The sequence below is a fragment of the Squalius cephalus genome, assembly GCF_949319135.1.
Source record: "Squalius cephalus genome assembly, chromosome: 3".
Lineage (NCBI taxonomy): Eukaryota > Metazoa > Chordata > Actinopteri > Cypriniformes > Leuciscidae > Squalius > Squalius cephalus.
Genome location: NC_137124.1, coordinates 57,561,849 through 57,582,482, shown reverse-complemented (window position 1 = coordinate 57,582,482; position 20,634 = coordinate 57,561,849). Strand labels below are relative to the sequence as shown.

The 20,634-nt window shown below is 38.8% G+C and overlaps 1 protein-coding gene across 1 annotated transcript in view; it reads left to right on the top strand.

Annotated features, from left to right (window-relative positions):
* The window catches only part of adamts7 (a disintegrin-like and metallopeptidase (reprolysin type) with thrombospondin type 1 motif, 7), a 99,458-nt gene that overhangs the window by 31,684 nt on the left and 47,140 nt on the right, over window positions 1-20,634 (top strand). The window contains exons 9-13 of the mRNA XM_079864946.1: window positions 3,257-3,401; window positions 8,081-8,173; window positions 8,291-8,436; window positions 12,786-12,955; window positions 14,293-14,426. Coding sequence (XP_079721072.1) covers window positions 3,257-3,401; window positions 8,081-8,173; window positions 8,291-8,436; window positions 12,786-12,955; window positions 14,293-14,426 — 688 coding nt within the window. The remainder of the gene's footprint in view (window positions 1-3,256; window positions 3,402-8,080; window positions 8,174-8,290; window positions 8,437-12,785; window positions 12,956-14,292; window positions 14,427-20,634) is intronic.

Genomic DNA, 20,634 nt, shown 5'->3' with positions numbered 1-20,634 from the left:
ATTTTTTTTAAATTCATAGGCATAGTAGAGAGATGGTATGGTAGCACTTTATTTTACAGTGTCCTTGTTACATAATTGTTACATGTACTAACCAGAGTAATAACAGTAAATTATGCATAATTACACCAACTAACCCTCAACCAAACCCTAATCCTACCATAATCCTAAGTACATGTAGTTAATTAATATTACCCAGTACTTAAATATATAATTACACTGTAACAATGACACCTTAAAATAAAGTGTTACCGATGTTATTTAAAGTAAATGGCGAGGCAGTCATGGAAACTTGGAATTACAGGGAATTTTAAAATTGGGATTTCCAAACCTGAAAAAGTAATGGAAATTTAAAAAAAAACTGCAAAGTTGTGGATTTATTTGGAAGTTCTACAGTCAATATGTATTTCTAGATATGCTTGAGTAGAGCTAGAAATTGGTCTTAGTGAGTGCCATCATTATAATGTTTTTAAAACCCTTATATACTGTAAAAAACAATTTTTACAGAAAAATATTGTAAAAAGGTTACAGTAAAAACATGTTACCATATATGGTGAAAACCTGTTAATGGTTTAACATCACATTATATCTAATTTTACTGTAAAATTATGTCAAATTTATGGTATTTGAAAGTATAAACTATGAATTACCATTTAATTTACTATAAAAACACAGTAAAATTCCCTGCATTACACATCACATGACTGCATGTACATTAGTGTGTTTTTTGTTACATTATGTTATTTAGTTATCGTGTGTTTGTCGTTTGTCTTTGTGCAACGTCTATTCATGAGTATTGACTGTGTTTTATGAACAGGACACTTATGATGTATTATTGTGGTGGTTTTCGGTACAGTTTAAAAATGGATTTGGCTGTTAAAGTAGGTATATTAACATTACATCACTTAATGAAATATAGGGTTATAAGTTGCAAAACAACAGGCATCCTGTAAAAAATAGAAACATTGTCACAGTATTTATTTTATTTTTTATCATGGAAAGTTGTAAAAACCCAGTAGAGACGAAGGGACATGAAAGCATTCCTCCAAGTTATGGAATGAATAACTATTTCATAAAATGGACTGATGGCTAATTTTGTCTGATGGCACAAATTGGAGTAATCATCGCACCCTTTGATGATTTTTACGCTTAAGGAAAGTTCATTGGCACAGCTTTATCAGTCTTTTACCCTCTCAACAAGCTGGGTCTGTCCTTCTTGACCTTTGCATGTGTGTGTTGCCAACGGCATTGTGAATGGCTGAGATTTCCCAAGAAGAAGGATTCCTCTGTCTTAGTTACACTAGTTTTGTTGCCTGCCATATGGAGCGCATTAGACAAGGCTTGCCTACTGCAGCTTGGCCTGAAATGAGGGGAAATGTTTAACACAACTGTTACAAAATCTAGGCCAAGCGCATACATCAGGAAATGAGAAATTAGTTTATCTTAATGCCTTTACGTTTTGATTGCTTAGGCCTACCTCTGTACCATTAATCTGTGTTTTACACTCTTGTGCAGACGAGAGCCCTTAGATAATTGTTTGGAGTAGCACAAGATGTACTGAATGCACATTGAAGCTTTTATTTCATCTTACTTAGACATGTTATTGCCAGATATAGAATAACAACTGATGTTTACATGCGTTTTATGTACCGTCTGCTATGCTATTATAAAGATCTTACATTGCAAGCAATCACAACATCATAATTTCTGGACATATACTGTAAATAACTGTGACAAATTGTGTTATTTTTCTCAGTTCGAGCCTCTGAGGTGTTTTTTCCTCCTCAAGTGTGAGCTCCATATTCTCAATATTTCATACGCGACTGAAAAAAAGAGTTTATGGACACTTCATTTCCCATAATATCATTACCTGTGTATTAGATTTAGTAAATTCTTCCTCTTTTCATTCCAGTTAAAATTCTACTTCTGTTAGTCTCTTTCTGTTAATGTCTTTTTGTGTGTGTGTTGAAAGGCCCTGTAAATGATATTGACTTGTAGATGTAATATACACACTTATGCTGGTTGTTTTTCTAAAAAATATGGAATGTGTTACAGGGAATTTGAGGAAAGGACCATGTGGTTTGGGAGGCTTACAGACAGATGGCATGTGTCCCGAAGGAACCTCTCCTTGTTGTCTGAACAGTTTAGTCTTTACTCAGTGTGTTTTTCTCCTGTATTATTTGAGTTTTAGTACAAAAACTGAATTAAAGGCTGACACGCTGTCCTCTTTGACTTGAAGAGTTTTGTTTAGAAACTAAAACTTGTACCAAAATAGATTTTTTAGATCTGGCAAAAATTAAACTAAAGTGATATTTAGGATCACCAGTGGACATATTTTTTTGGTGAGCATTTTCAGCAATCTGCACTGCAAGTTTTGAGGGCTTATGTAATATTTTCAGATTGCTGAAATGGCACTCAATTTTCTGTCATCTTTGCAGGACTGTGATATGAAGAGTGTGCAAAGAAACATATTTTATCAACTGTGTGAAATTGAATAGCACATAACAGGCACAATACCGCTATGAACATGAATATCTATGGGTTCAATATGCTTCCATGACTAAACTTAAATTTACACAGAGTTTTCAAATGTTTTTGGAGAGCGGTTTCAAAAAGCTTAATTTTCGTTGCTAAAAACACTGTCTCAGTGTGGACGCAAGGCCAAAACCGAGAGAAAAAAAATATGTGTTTTCAAACAAAAATGTATTAGTGTGGACAAGTCAAGTCAAGTCACCTTTATTTATATAACGCTTTTTATAATACAGATTGTTACAAAGCAGCTTTACAGTGATAACAGGAAAATAATGCGACAAAGTTTGTTTCTAGAAGAAAATAGCGTCACAGTCCAGCTTGAGTAAGTTCAGTGATGGTTCATTTTTTTAGTAAAAAATTTATTAATTTAGTTAATTGATATATAGCCGCTCTGGAGAAAACAGTGATGCCATCGTCCAGCTCAGTTCAGTTCTCATATAATGGTGTCAATGCAGGCAGATCAATAATATTGTTGAATATTAAATGTCCCCAACTAAGCAAGCCAAAAGCCAAAGGCGACAAGGCCTCAAAAAAGGCCTTTATTTATTTATTTATTTATTTATTTATTTATTTATTTATTTATTTATTTATTTATTTATTTATTTATATATTTATATTTTAGATCGAAGCAGCTGTTCAGTAAAGATAATGTAATATTTTGGAACCTATGAAAGTACTGAAGTGAGATTGAGTTTCCTGAGGTGTGTTTGTGTGTTGTTCTCCACAGTCGAGGCTGGGGCTGGTGTCTGGATGATCCCCCCGTCAGAAACGAGCTGTCGAAGCGTTCGTCTCCCGCTGGTGTCCTGTACAGCGCCGCTCACCAGTGCAAGCTCCAGTACGGGTCAAACTCACTGCTCTGTGACGACGTAGACGTAAGATTTTACCACAAATACCTCCCATTCCCCCTGCAGACACATGTATGATGCCAAACTACTGAGGAAAATGGGTCAGAGGTGTACACAAGTGCAAACAGCGTTCTTAAATTATCTGTTTATGAAGTGCAGCTGGAGCGAGACGTTTTCTGCTGGGAACTGTAAAAAAAAAGTAGGCTATAATGTAACCTATTAAAAATATATTAGCGCTATATATTAGAAAATATATTTCGTTCTTCGCTTAGGGGTACAAAGAAGTTAGAAATACGAAGTTAGCGAACGTCCCGACACTGATGAGAGTGAGGTTTAGATTTAAGATTTTGTTGTTTGTTTTTAAGGCCCTAAATGGCCTGGCCCCGGAGTACTTAACTGAGATTTTAACCCTGCGTGAGCACAGCCGGTCATTACGGTCTTCAAATCAACTGGTTTTAGAAGTCCCAAGGTCGAAGTACAAGCGTTGGGGTGATCAGGCGTTTGCAGTTGCTGCCCCAAGACTTTGGAACAAGTTACCCCCTGATATCCGTACAACTGCAGATGAAACTCTTTTTAGGTCTAAACTCAAACAAGCTTTTAATACATAGTAGTGGTGACACAATTTCCTTTTCCTGTTTTTTTCCCCCCAACTTTTTCTTTTCTTTTTTGATTTTACTGTTATATGTATTTATTGTATGATATGATGTTTATTTTATTCTATGATGTGAAGCACTTTGGATACCTGACGGTTGTTGTAAAGCACTATACAAATAAATGTTGATTGATTGATTGATTGATTGATAGATGAATATGTAAATATGTGCTAACAAAATAAACACAACAAAAATGACCGGTGAGAAAACAGCAGTTAAGAAAGCATCTGATCATAGCGATATGAATGCAATTCAGCACTCCTGTAAAGTCACGTTTATTTATATAAAGCACTTTATACAATAGATTGTTTAAAAGCAAGCAGCTTTACAGTAATTACACATGAACAAACTCTCAGGGCCCTGTCTTGCACCCAGTGCAATTAACTTTGTACATTGACGCATGTATCATTCCTATTTTGCACCCGACGCACAGCGGACTTTTCCCTCCACAGACTCACGTCTGTAAATTAGGGAATGAACTTGCGCTCCCGGGGGCGGTTCAGGGAAAAGAGGAGGCGTGTTCCGGCGCAAACGTTCCCTGGTGCTATTTTGCAGTTTCAGAAAACAATTCCGCCACAGACCAGGAAAAACCTAGTCTAAAGTCAGTGGCGCGTTTTCAGTGGCGCGTTCAGATGCTATTTTAAGGGCGCATGCTTGGCCATAATGTAGCGTGTGCACAACGTGCATTCACTTTGCTTCTCTCATCTACACATAGACGCAGCAGTTTTTGCAAACCATACATAATTAAAAGGAAAAATATTCCACACGAGGGAAATCATTGTGGTGTCCATGAAGATGTGAAAAAATAGGCATAAATCTAGCTTACACATTTACCAAAATTATTATAGCCTGTTTTACCGAAGCTAATTTGGGTGGGTTTCTCCCATCTCCATACAATGTAACTTCTCTGTCTTTTATGGCCCTGACGAGAACGTCGGTCTCCTCGGCTGTGAACCGCGCCTGGCAAATCCGCCGTTATAATAGCAATCCGCCATGGAACAAGCGCGCCTGCTCTTAAAGGGAATGTGAGATGATGTTCTGATTGGTTTATTTCACATTACGCCCAAACCACACCTATGAGTAATGAAGCTACTTCAGACCAACACATTTTAGATTTGCGTCGGGCGCAAGAGTCATTTATCCCGCCGGTATAATAGCAACAGCGCCCGAGACCCGCCCACAAAGTTACTTGCGTTTCGCGTTTGATACTTGCGTTTCAGAACGTTAAAATAGGACCCTCAGTGTCTCTTTCAATAAGAATTAAAACTTCGATTCTACTATCAAGCGTCTGTCCAGTGTGTTCATGTTTTTACTCGCGTCTGACCTCGACGAACTGAACAGAAGAAATGAACCGGAGAAGAGTTACACGTAAAAGGGCGGAGCCTCAGAGACACACCCACCTATTACATCATCACCACGGACCAATGGGAGTTCGAAGGCATTTACCAGCCGGTTTAGTTATAAATAACTTTTCTGTAAAATTCGCTTTGGCAAGCTGTTTCGAACTACTAAATGAACTTTATTTTGGCCTGATTTTGTTCGAAATGACATCACGGCAAATTCATTCTTCGATTTTGCTTGAAAGTATACTTTACTGTGAAGCCGGAGTTCAGGTCGCGTAATTCCTGTGCATGACTTTCTTTCATCCATGTAACAGAAAAGAAGAAAAATAGTCGCACAATATGGTGACCAGCCATGCTGCTCTTTTCAACAAAGACGTCTGTTGGGATGCTGTTCTGAATTTTATCTCATTAGGGAAACTTTCCCATTAAGCAACTCATATACTTCCAGGCCCATGGGCTTCTTAAATGTTCTCACTGTTATATTGTGAAGGATTCAACAAAAACCTCTATTAGTTCAAGTGTCTGGTAAGGCATAGACCACACACACACTTTTCCATCACAGAGGAAGTCTCAGTTACTTACATCAGTACCATCTGATTCCCAGCTGTTTTAGTGGGAAAACAAAAGCACATCATTAGTATAGCAGAGCTTATGTTCCAGCTAGAAGAACTATACTTTGTAAACTATTTAACATAAAGAGCTCTTTTGGGCTCTTTACCTTGAATATTTTTCACCTACAGTAAGCTAGCTAAACAAAGAGGGGAAAAACAGCATATCTTGTTTGAATGGCATCCTGCAGAATTAAAATAGGGAAAAGGGCATCAGATTGCAGGGTTGTATGTCGGTCATGTATGTCAAGTCGCATCAGTGATGTCTTCTGCTTTCTTCTGATAAATACTAGCCATCGTTCAATTACTGTCCAAATGTCACAGACACACCGGAAGAGTTGCCACTCGCTCCTTCGGACACAGATAAAGCCAGACTTCAGTTTCCTTATCAGGGCTGTAACAGTTCAAGAAATGAAACAGAGGAAATTGCAGAGGTTTAGAAATGCAATTAATGTTTGTGTTTGGTACACAAGATTTGCCATTTCGTGAACGTTTTGAGAACATTAATGCTCTTATAGATATTCACAGCACACAACTCCATGATTTCAGATTTACTGTATACCCAGACAAAAAAAAAAAAAAAAAAAAAAATTACAGTTTGGATTTAAATAGGAAAATTCTTAAGGGTCTATGATTGGATCATTATTGCAGTGATTATTATGTTTCTATCATGATGTTTGGCAACAGTTCTTCTAACCCTAATAGGTGGAGTGTGTTGCTTTAAAACTTATGCGTCAATTAAAAAAATTTACACATAGTGTGTCAAGAGTGTCATACACATGTTAAGCTTGGGAGCACAGACTTAAGTGTGGTCTTATTTTAAAGATGACCCTTGGCAGATTATTGCTGTTTAAAAAGTGAAACAAAAAAAGTTATAGAGGTTTAAGTTTATGAAAATGATTTATGAACAATATTTTATAGAAAATATATATTTTATGAAACATGAAAACTCTAAAACTGCTAGAAAATCAAAGCCATACATTTAAACAAATTCGAGGTTGATATCTCAAAAAATTAGCTTTCAGTAAGATTTTGTTTGGGTGCAGTACCAAATTTTCCCCTTTAGATGCTATAAAATGTTTTGTTTTTTTAAAAAACTGAAAAAGACAAAAATGTTCATAAGGTTAATTTCTTAAACAACCATGTATGAAGAACATCATGGCCATATTCTAGGATGATAATGTCAAGACTCATCAGGCTCAAGCTGTGAAAGAATGGTTGTGAGGAGCATGAAGAGTCATTTCCACACATGAATCGGCTCCTTAAATTCATTGAAAGTCTTTGGGATGTTCTGGAGGAGACTTTACAGAGTGCTGGACTCTTGCATTGACGATACGAGATCTTGACCAAAAACAAGATGATAAATGATACAGACAAAAAATGATACAGCTCTTGATGGAGATTACATCACAACATTTATTTCCATCAAGAGGTGCACACATTTTTGGTCAAGATCTTGTACTGACAATGCAAGAGTCAAGCGCTCTGTAATTTTACGGTTACATAATATAACAGATATATTAAAAAGCACATTATTAATGCAATCTACACAGCCAATGACATCTAAAGTATTTTAATATTTTGGACAGAATTTAAAATAAAAAAAGTTTACAAGTCTTGATTTTTTTTTTTTTTTTTTTTTTTTTTACATTTATAGTAAGTTATTTTGTCTTTAAAATATTACTAATATTTGTAAAATAATTGTCTATCAAATACATTTCCTCAAACGTCTGTGTTTCTCATTCATACTTTTTTTTTTTATTATAAATGTGTGAGTAAATTGAGTAATTTTAATGTAAAATGAACTTTCCCGAAAACTTTGACAAGCACATTGCAAACATCCGATTTGATAGTTAACACTTTGAAAACTATTGGATAATTTGCACTTTTAACGATCTCCGATATTTTGAGTTTGGACTGCAGTACCTATTTCCAGATTCCAGAATAATTGTATCTCGGCCAAATATTGTCCTATCCTAACAAACCATACATCAATGGAAAGCTTATTTATACAGCTTTCAGATGATGTATAAATCTCAATTTGTGGTCCAGGGTCACATATTGCAAATGATTGAAACCCTTGAAATGACTGCCCCCTTCAGAATATGTGCAGCACCCTGTGGTGTACCGTGGGCTCGACCTGCCACTCCAGGCTGGACGGTGCCGTGGATGGGACCAAGTGTGGAGAGGACAAGGCAAGCCGGGATTTCTGTGGGATTTTCATTTCCCTGCATGCAGTTCACCTGCTAGTTCTCATTCCCAGTTCCTTGTACTCTGACTAACTGAAGATCTTGGATGTTTGTTTTTGTCAGTGGTGTTTTGACGGGGAGTGTGTGATGATGGGTTCCCAGCCTGAAAGCGTGAATGGAGGCTGGGATTCGTGGAGCGACTGGTCCGAGTGCACCAGGACCTGCGGCACGGGCGTTCAAAATGCCCAGAGGGACTGTGTCAACCCAGTGTGAGTTTCCTGGTTTCCTCTGTTTCCAGTTTTAGAAAAAAAAAAAAAAAAATGAAAAAAAAAACACATGCACACACACACAGACAGGTTTGTTTTGCTATACTTGTGAGGACATTCCATAGGCATAATGGTTTTTATACTGTCCAAACTGTAATTCTCTCCCCTTACACTAACCTTACCCCTAAACCTACCTATCACACACACACACACACACACACACACACACACACACACACACACACACACACACACACACTCTAACCCGACCCCTAAACCTACCCATCACACACACACACACACACACACACTAACCCTACCCCTAAACATACCCATCACACACACACACACACACACACACACACACACACACACACACACACACACACACACACACACACACACACACACACACACACACACACTAACACGACCCCTAACCCTACCCCTAAACCTACCCATCACACACTGGTTTCCTGGTTCCTCTGTTTCCAGTTTCAGAAAAAAAATAATTATGACACACACACACACACACACAGACACACACGTTTACTATGCTACGTTGCTATCTAAATGGGGACATTCCATAGACGTAATTGTTTTTATACTGTACAAACTGTATATTCTCTCCCCTTACACTAAACTACCCATCACACAAAACTTCCTGCATTTTTACATTTTTAAAAAAAACTTTAATTACTTTATTTTTATAGCAGATTTACAACTGAGGACATCCTTAAAGGGAGGTTTTTGGAGATTTTGTCAGGTTTTTGTCACTTCTGGGTACAAATTTGTCCCCAAAATATAGTTAAGTAGGTACACACTCATATACTCACACAAACACACACATAAACATAATTTGTTTTCACTCACTTTACTGTGATAAACCACAAGCCATGGGAGTAGCTATTTTTATCATGGATTGTCTGGGAAAAGGCTAGCATGTTTATGGTCGACAGGGATATGATTGCACTTATTTCTCACCAGAATGTCAGCAGAATGTTTGAGTGTATGTTTATTTTGTAGACATCAATTTTGTAAGCCTTTATATATAATGCATTATAAACTTATTTTAATGCATTAGTTATACCTTGGGTAACACTTTTTTTTTTTCTTTTTTTTTTTACATTGACCTGCTTACATGTAGTTGCAATAGTATAACTTTAGATTGCACATAATTATATGCATCTAACCCTAAACCACACCATTATCCTAACACTAACCCTGTAGTAAGTACATGTAGTTGATTACTATTATAAATGTATAATAATTGTAACGAGGACACCATAAAATAAATGGTTACAGTCTAATTATACATTTAAGTACTAATAATCAAACTAGGATTGGGTTTAGTTGCATGTATTTATGCATAATGTATAGTTAGTACTAACTACACGTAACGTGTAACAAGGACACTAAAATAAAGTGTTACCAAATAAAGTGTAACCGGTTACACTTCATTTTAAGCTATCTTTGTTGCTGTAATTATACATTTAAGAACTGAGTAATGTTAATTAACTACATGTACTGTACTTACTATAGGGTTAGGTTTTGGGTTTTGTTTTATTACAACCCCAAATCAGAAAAAGTTGGGACACTGTACAAATTGTGAATAAAAACAGAATGCAATGATGTGGAAGTTTCAAATTTCAATATTTTATTCAGAATACAACATAGATGACATATCAAATGTTTAAACTTAGAAAATGTATCATTTTAAGGGAAAAATAAGTTGATTTTAAATTTCATGGCATCAACACATCTCAAAAAAGTTGGGACAAGGCCATGTTTCCCACTGTGTGGCATCCCCTCTTCTTTTTATAACAGTCTGCAAACGTCTGGGGACTGAGGAGACAAGTTGCTCAAGTTTAGGAATAGGAATGTTGTCCCATTCTTGTCTAATACAGGCTTCTAGTTGCTCAACTGTCTTAGGTCTTCTTTGTTGCATCTTCCTCTTTATGATGCACCAAATGTTTTCTATGGGTGAAAGATCTGGACTGCAGGCTGGCCATTTCAGTACCCGGATCCTTCTTCTACGCAGCCATGATATTGTAATTGATGCAATATATGGTCTGGCATTGTCATGTTGGAAAATGCAAAATGCTTCCCTGAAAGAGACGACGTCTGGATGGGAGCATATGTTGTTCTAGAACTTGGATATACCTTTCAGCATTGATGGTGCCTTTCCAGATGTGTAACGCACTCATGCAACCCCATACCATCAGAGATGCAGGCTTCTGAACTGAGCGCTGATAACAACTTGGGTTGTCCTTGTCCTCTTTAGTCTGGATGACATGGCACCCCAGTTTTCCAAAAAGAACTTCAAATTTTGATTTGTCTGACCACAGAACAGTTTTCCACTTTGCCACAGTCCATTTTAAATGAGCCTTGGCCCAGAGAAAACGCCTGCGCTTCTAGATCCTGTTTAGATATGGCTTCTCGAATGGCACGGTGGATTGTGTTCACCGACAATGTTTTCTGGAAGTATTCCTGAGCCCATGTTGTGATTTCCATTACAGTAGCATTCCTGTATGAGATGCAGTGCCGTCTAAGGGCCCGAAGATCACGGGCATCCAGTATGGTTTTCCGGCCTTGACCCTTACGCACAGAGATTGTTCCAGATTCTCTGAATCTTTGGATGATATTATGCACTGTAGATGATGATAACTTCAAACTCTTTGCAATTTTTCTCTGAGAAACTCCTTTCTGATATTGCTGCACTATTTTTCGCCGCAGCATTGGGGGAATTGGTGATCCTCTGCCCATCTTGACTTCTGAGAGACACTGCCACTCTGAGAGGCTCTTTTTATACCCAATCATGTTGCCAATTGACCTAATAAGTTGCAAATTGGTCCTCCAGCTGTTCCTTATATGTACATTTAACTTTTACGGCCTCTTATTGCTACCTGTCCCAACTTTTTTGGAATGTGTAGCTCTCATGAAATCCAAAATGAGCCAATATTTGGCATGACATTTAAAAATGTTATCTATATTCTATTGTGAATAAAATATAAGTTTATGAGATGTGTAAATTATTCCATTCCTTTTTTACTCACAATTTGTACAGTGTCCCAACTTTTTCTGATTTGGGGTTGTAAGTTGCATGTAATTATGCACAAGTTATAGTTATTATTACTATAGTAACTACATGTAACGTGTAACAATGACAGTGTAAAAATAAAGTGTTACCATGTAACCTAAGCCTTGTAATGCATTGTATTGTCTCATGAGTAATTGTAACCACAGTTATAATACATTACAATACTTATGTTATGCCTTTAAAAAGTATAATGCATTAAAACATGACAAACAACCAATTTCAGATGTAACAAGGAATCTGCAAATAATATAACGCATTTTAGTGTTGGTTACAAATATATAATGCATTATATTGTGCATTATGAATCTTTATAATGCATTATACATAAAGGCTTTTAAGTGTTACCATTATTTTATACAGTCATATTTATCATGTATAACCTCAGTCATCCTCAATGGCCTTTATGTGTCTCTGTGGTTCTGATAAATTGTTAAATGATGAGAAATTGTGAATGCATACAATATTGGAGAGCATCGCTAGACCAATAAAAAAAGTCACTGTCTCTGGTCCACATGTTCAGAGTTTGTGAAGTATAATCCTTTCATTGTATTTGGCTTAGCTTGCAGTTCTCTATTCTGGCAGATGGTTTGCACCCGAAGCAAGTTTTTAAAGATGGTTATGGTTATAGAAACAGGCTGTGACCCACTTGTGAATGCATCTCTAAGATGTTGTAATTGATGGAAAGCGTGTGCAACATCTGCATCAGATTTCAGAAGAACTTTTCAAGGATGTGGAAAAAAGATATACTACTTCCCTGTACTTCTTATAACAACAATTATCTTCCATTAAAGAGAAAAAAAACTTAACAGTTTGATTTTATGCTAAAATAATAAGCTTTAAGATGTTTGTTTGAGTTGCCTACCATTATGTGACTTGACACAAACACCAATGTCTTGCATTGTATGCACAAAAATAGCTAAAATATTCTTCAAATATCTTCTGTTTCATAGAAAAATAAAATATTTTAGTTCAACTATTCCTTTAAAACCCACTTTGAACATCCTTGCAACCACCCAGAACACACACGCAATCATGCCAGCGAGTTTTGCACAGGCACCACTCATATTTTATTCAGAAAAATATGTTTTTAATTGCGTTTAGAGCCAATGGCTGCTTTGACAAGGTGATCTAGACATTTTATACCAATTTCAAGCTTTTTGACTATTTGTCTTTTTTTGTGAATATTTCTACAAAATAACAAGTGATTTTGAATGACCTAATGACATTTTGAATGTTTCATGCTTTTTTTTAGACCCAAGTATGGCGGTAAATACTGTCTCGGAGAGCGCCGCAGATATCGAACCTGTAACCATGACCCCTGCCCAGTGGACCAGCCCAGCTTCAGATACATCCAGTGCACCCGCTTTAACACAGTCCCTTATAAGGGGAAGTTTTATAAATGGACGCATGTGAATAACAGAGGTAAGCATTATGCCACTGCATAGAGCTGCACAATTAATCATTAAAAGCTTGAGATCTCGATTAAAACACCCACGTGATCTCATACCTAAATGACAACGATTCGCCTGTCTATTAACTCATTGTTTTTGATAATTTTCACAAAAGTTTCATGGCCCCCAGAATGTTTGTTGTATGAATATATGAACATGCATTATGTCAAAAGAAAGAACAGACCCTCTATAAAAAAATAATTAAAAAAAGGCTTTATTCTAACTTCATGCATTCTTTTTTATCAACACTTGAATGTGGGAGAGTTTCATTAAAAAATAAAAGCAACATTTTCAGCAGAAAGCTGAGAAAATCACGCTGGGATTCAGAACGATGGTCAAAACACAGATGGAGTAGATTGAGTCCATCAACACCTCAAAGCTTCACAGTCCTGTAGCTCGTCCTGGGTCGACATTTCATTCAATAACATTAGGCAGTTTTGATTTATATGCTGTTTAATGTTGATGATCGCGTTATTATATGCATATGATTACATATGAGATCGCTCATTTCAGCATATTCTTCGCATGTGTTTTAATCAGGATATTCAGTACTCTTTTAGAAGAGGCACAATAGCACCCCCTACCATCTAACAGTGAAATCACAATGGCGGTGAAGCGTTTTCTTACAAATGACGAAAATTTCCGTCAATGGTGGGTAAAGAGTTAAACCAATGACAAAATCACACTGATTCAGATCTGTGTTGGCGCTGACGCTGATACAGAGAGAGAAGTTGTCATGTATAGGTATTGAAACAGTTTCACAAAGAGTCTTTTCAATATCAATATTATAAAAGTTTATAGTTCACTGATGTCTACGGAAACAATCAAAATAGAGGAAATCACCTTTTGACAGTAACATGGCACTTCAAATAACGATTGTATCGATTACATTGTTACGCCAGTAGGTGGCGACAAATGACTGTTAAAAAATGTATTTGTCATTGAATCATTCATTCATTAAAAAAACCTGCTGATTATTCCAGTAATGAAATGAGTGAATAATTCATTCAACCTGATTTTTAAAAATGATTCATTCAGATTAATTAATTAATAACATTTTAAATGGACTGCAGGATTAAAAAAAATTATCAGAACCTCTAGTAAATTACATGTTATTTTGTTTAGTGGTCTGTTCAGAATCATGTGAGAATCGTGATCTCTATTTTAAACAAAATATCATTAATCTTAATTTATCCAGAATTGTGCAGCTCTAGCACTTCATATGTAGTGCTGGGGTGATAATGAGAGATTTTGTTGCAGCTCTCTTTAAATAGATGTCATCAAAAGGCTACGTTTGTGTAATTTCAGTTGATCCGTGCGAGCTGCACTGCAGACCCGTGAACGAGCACTTCTCGGAGCGGATGCTAGACACGGTCGTGGATGGGACGCAGTGCTATGAGGGCAGTCAGAGCCGCGACATATGCGTGAATGGCATTTGCAAGGTTGGTAATGGCTTTGACATCTTTGCTCAGTCTCAGACTGTCCTTGTAAATTACTACTTGTCATTTTCATCGCATGCCATTGACAGTCCTGTCAGCTTAAGTATCAGTCAACTGTGAAATGTTATAACACAAGAGCCACAAATAAATATCTGTCCTTGTACGACCCCGGGCTGAAATTCATGCATGGTATTGCTGAATACAGAAGAGGAAGCTTGTTTTTGTTACAGTTCTGTTTCTACAGAGCCCTTTTTCACAATATACATTTAAATATTTAGCAGACTATAAATATACACTCACCTAAAGGATTATTAGGAACACCTGTTCAATTTCTCATTAATGCAATTATCTAATCAACCAATCACATGGCAGTTGCTTCAATGCATTTAGGGGTGTGGTCCTGGTCAAGACAATCTCCTGAACTCCAAACTGAATGTCAGAATGGGAAACAAAGGTGATTTAAGCAATTTTGAGCGTGGCATGGTTTTTGGTGCCAGACGGGCCGGTCTGAGTATTTGACAATCTGCTCAATTACTGGGATTTTCACGCACAACCATTTCTAGGGTTTACAAAGAATGGTGTGAAAAGGGAAAAACATCCAGTATGCGGCAGTCCTGTAGGCGAAAATGCCTTGTTGATGCTAGAGGTCAGAGGAGAATGGGCCGACTGATTCAAGCTGATAGAAGAGCAACTTTGACTGAAATAACCACTCGTTACAACCGAGGTATGCAGCAAAGCATTTGTGAAGCCACAACACGCACAACCTTGAGGCGGATGGGCTACAACAGCAGAAGACCCCACCGGGTACCACTCATCTCCACTACAAATAGGAAAAAGAGGCTACAATTTGCACGAGCTCACCAAAATTGGACAGTTGAAGACTGGAAAAATGTTGCCTGGTCTGATGAGTCTCGATTTCTGTTGAGACATTCAGATGGTAGAGTCAGAATTTGGCGTAAACAGATTGAGAACATGGATCCATCATGCCTTGTTACCACTGTGCAGGCTGGTGGTGGTGGTGTAATGGTGTGGGGGATGTTTTCTTGGCACACTTTAGGCCCCTTAGTGCCAATTGGGCATCGTTTAAATGCCACAGCCTACCTGAGCATTGTTTCTGACCATGTCCATCCCTTTATGACCACCATGTACCCATCCTCTGATGGCTACTTCCAGCAGGATAATGTTACGACCCTGGCTCAAGGGAGGCAACATAGAGGAGTCACAAACGTCTATTATAACCAAAATAAGGTTTATTGCAAACAAAATGAAACAGACAAAGAATAATGGTGGCTGCTGCTATCCATGCTGCTGCTCCAGGCTGCAGTGTGAGAGAGAGAATGGGTGGAGCTAGACAGGGCTTTTAAATGCTGGCCAGCAGACCCAGGTAATTAGGGAAATGATGGGAGGAGCTTCCAGGATACCTGCAAAACAGGGCACAGAATAACTTTGGACATAACACCTCCTTCCATAAGTAGGTTGCTCTAAAGCAACCGCTCAGTTAAAAGTCACACAGAGTAACACAAAACTAAGCTGACTCCATATACGACCTAGACAGGGCATCTGCAAACACATTGTCCTTTCCACGGATGTGCTGAATGTCCAAATTAAATCCCTGCAGAAATAAACTCCATCGCATCAGCCGGGGGTTGGAGTTTTTCATCCTACTGAGGAAAACAAGAGGGTTATGGTCTGTATAGACCACTAGGGTCTGACCAGAAGAGGTATAAACATCAAAATGAACCAGAGCTAGAATAAGGGCCAAGGCCTCTTTCTCTATAGTAGAATAATACTTCTGATGCATGTCAAACTTCTTAGAAAAATAGCATACAGGATGCTCAACTCCCTCTGAATCCTCTTGGAATAAGACACCCCCAACACCAGCATCACTAGCATCAACAGCTAGTTTAAAAGGCCTGTCAAAATCAGGGGCGGCAAGTACAGGAGCACTTACTAACAATGCTTTCAAGTTCTCGAATGCAGACTGACACAAGCTGGACCAGACAAACGGGACCTTTGGGCTGAGAAGGTTAGTCAAGGGAGCAGCAACGGTAGCAAAGTTCTTACAAAAGCTCCTATAGTAGCCTGCCATCCCAAGAAAACGTTTCAGCTCACGCCGAGTCGTTGGCACACCAAAATTCACAATGGCCTCTACTTTAGCGCCGATGGGACAAACCTTTCCATGTCCAACAACCTTACCCAAGTATGTTACTGTGGCCTGTCCAAATTCACATTTGGCAAGGTTCAAAGTCAAATTTGCAGCAACCAGCCTATGAAACACCTCTTTCAGCTGGAGTACATGTTGAGACCAAGTAGAGCTGTAAATAACCACATCATCAAGATAAGCCTCACAATCTACAACTCCTTTCAACACCATATTTACCAGACGCTGAAATGTGGCTGGTGCATTTCGCATCCCAAAAGCCATAACCCGATACTGGCAAAAATCATCTGGTGTTACAAAAGCAGATATTTCACAGGCCCTCTGAGTAAGAGGGACTTGCCAGTAACCCTTTAAGAGGTCCAACTTTGTAACAAATGCTGCAGATCCTACTCTGTCAATACAGTCATCCAACCTTGGAAGAGGGTAACAATCAGGCTTGGTGACAAAATTGACTTTGCGAAAGTCAGTGCAAAAACGAGGTGTATGGTCTGACTTATCCACAAGCAGACATGGGGAACTCCATGAACTAGCACTAGGTTCAGCAATGCCATGCTGCAGCATATAGTCTACTTCCCTACGTAAAAGCTGACGCTTGACAGGGTTGACTCTGTAAGGAGGTTGCTTAATTGGACCAGCAACACCTACATCAATATCATGATGAAGAACATTGGTGCATGTAGGCACATCAGAGAAAAGGTCAGGATGTTGGTGAATTACTTCCATGATGTCAAAACGATTTGGAGGATCAAGGTAAGAAAGATGGTCATCTAAGCTGGCCATAATTCTTGAATTTAACAGCCTGCCTTGAGACATTTCTGGATGAACAACAACATCAACGTCCTTCTCACCTACATGGATTGGAATATTCAATACAGCAACAGCCTTCACATCTACATGCACAGCCTCCTGATTTCTCTAACAATAGGACTTTAACAGGTTAACATGGCATAAACGTGTTTTACGCTTCCGATCTGGGGTCCTAACCAAATAATCACATTCACCAACCGGGCGCTCAACCACATATGGTCCACTATATTGAGCCTGCAAAGCAGATCCCAGAAGGGGCAAAAGAACCAATACCTTGTCACCTGGATTAAACACTCGATGCTTTGACCTTTTATCATAATACCCCTTCATCCTCCCTTGAGCTCCCTTCAAATTTTGCTTGGCCAGTTCACATGCCTTGTTAAGCTTAGACCGAAAGTTACACACAAAGTCTAAGAGGTTAGTAGGAGGAGGCTGATTTTCCAACCACTTCTCCTTCAAAAGTTTCAGTGGACCCCGCACAGTATGGCCAAACACTAGTTCAGCCGGACTGAAACCAAGGGACTCTTGGGTCACCTCTCTAGCCGCAAAGAGGAGTAAAGGGGTTCCCTCATCCCAATCTCTTTCAAACTCTCTACAGTATACTCGCAACATCGACTTTAGAGTCTGGTGAAACCTCTCTAGGGCTCCCTGAGACTCCGGATGGTAGGCAGAAGAAAAACAGTGCTGAATAGACAGCTGCTGCAGCACCTGGGAGAACACACGGGACATAAAATTTGACCCCTGATCAGTCTGAACAACTCTTGGAAGACCGAATGTTGTGAAAAACTTAATCATGGCCTTAGAAACTACTGGAGCAGTAATCCTGCGTAAAGGAATAGCTTCAGGAAACCGAGTAGCCGCACACATGATGGTCAGTAAGTACTGGTTACCTGATTTAGTGCGAGGGAGTGGACCAACACAATCAATCAAGACTCGCTCAAAAGGTTCTCCAATAACTGGAATAGGATGTAAAGGCGCAGGGGGAATTTTCTGGTTAGGCTTACCAACAATTTGACACACATGGCAAGTTCTACAGTATTGTGCAACGTCAGATTTGACCCCAGGCCAGAAAAAATGCCTCAGCACCCGATCTAAAGTCTTTTTGATGCCCATGTGACCTGCAAGACAATGATCATGAGCCAGTTGCAAGACACCAGAGCGATAAGCCTTAGGAACGACTACCTGAAACACACTACTCCACTCGTCATGGCAAGACATCTTAGGAGAAGTCCACTTTCTCATTAACAATCCATCATTCACAAAGTACCCACAAGAAACAGCAGTTACTGCATCTTCAGAAACAGCCTCTTCAAAGAGGGAAACCAAAGTTGTGTCTTGTCCTTGTTCCACTTTTAACTCTTCACGGGAGGGGAACACTGTACCAAACCCTAATGTCTCAAAGTTGACCATGAAGGTGTCAGACAGCGCAATCTCGGAGTCAGAGGTTTTGGCTAGATCTTTTACGGAGTTAGACAGTACAATCTCCGAATCACAAGTTTTGGCTTGGTTTTTCTCTGCCCTAGCACGAGTAGTAACACAAACAGAGAACGTATCTGGAAATTGCTTTTCAAGTTCATCTGGGCTTTTAGATGTTACCGGGAAAGGAACCACCTCCGGAGCAGCAAGTACTCTACCACCAGCCAGGTCATTGCCTAAAATGAAAGACACACCTTCAATAGGAATATGAGGACAAAGAGCGACAACAACCTCCCCAGACACCAGAGCGGTTTGGAGGTTAAGATTATGCATGGGTAAGGACAGATAACCGCCACCAAACCCTTGAACAATAACATTGGAGCCCAATGCAGACTTGTCATTAAACTGAAGAAAATCCTGGAGGATCAGAGACTGAAAAGCTCCAGAGTCTCTCCAGATCTTAATAGGTCGCTTGGCTGTAGGATCAGAAGCAAGAGAGACAAAACCATCCATAAGAAAAGACGAAGAGCCAAACAACTCTAACTTTGGTTCAGTGACCACAGGGAAACACTGTACAATACAGCCAAGCTGCTCTGGATGCTCTCTGATATCTGGAATCGCAGCTGTGTTCACAGCTTTAATTAAGGCTACAGGCTTAACAGAATTGTGTTTCTTATTCAAGACAGGACAGTCGGCAATAAGATGACCAAGTTTCTTGCAATAGAAACATGCCTTATCAGAAGCAACATTTCCAGTGGCCGACTTTCGGGCAAAGGGGACAGAAACTGTGGGAATATGCTTCACAGTCCTAGCTCTATGAAAACCAACGCCACCCTTTTGCTCACCCTGTCCTGACCTTTATCAAAGTCAAGCTTATGCATCAACATAAATTCATCTGCCAACACAGCAGCCTTACAGATAGTGGTCACTTTTTGTTCATTTAGATATGTACAGACAACATCTGGCAAACAATTTTTAAATTCCTCAAGCAAAACTAATTGATGAAGATCTTCCTTCGTTTCTACTTTCAAGGACTTACACCATCTACCAAAAAGGGTCTCCTTTTCTTTAGCAAACTCAACATACGTTTGTTTGTCAAGCTTACTGAGACTTCTAAAACGTTGGCGGTAAGCCTCAGGAACTAGCTCATAAGCTCTCAATATGGCACCTTTAACAACCTCATAGTCCTTGCTTTCATCAAGACTTAAAGCCGAGTAAGCTTCTTGTGCTTTTCCCACCAAAACACTCTGCAAAAGTAACGTCCAGGCATGCTCAGGCCACTTTGAAATTGTAGCCACACGTTCAAAATGAGGAAAATACTTTTCAACATCTTTCTCCACAAAAGGGGGAACCAATCGAATATTTCTAACTGCATCAAACCCAGCTGACTCAACTTTAGGAGAGCTCACCAGAGAAGCATGCTTGAATTCCAGGTCTTTAAGGAAACGTTCATGTTCTAAATGCATTTGCTTCTCTCTTAGCTGTCTCTCCTTCTGCTTTTCTTCTAGTTGCCGTTCTTGTAAAGCCAACTCTCTCAACCTCAACTCAACAGCACTCTGTGACATTTGAGGTGGTATATTCTTTTGAGCTGCCAGTGGAGGCGTAAACTTGAGGATACCTTGCTCTATTAGGATAGTTTTAATAGACTCCTTAATATTCTCTTTTAAACGTTTCTCGCTACTGGCAATCTCAATGTCATAATAACTGGCAAGTTTTAAAAGCTGATCTTTAGTAAGTTGCTCAAGCAACTCTTCTGAAGGTGCACTTACAAAGTCATCAAGCGTTGCCATACTCAATAGCTTTCTTACATCTGAACAAGACTGCACC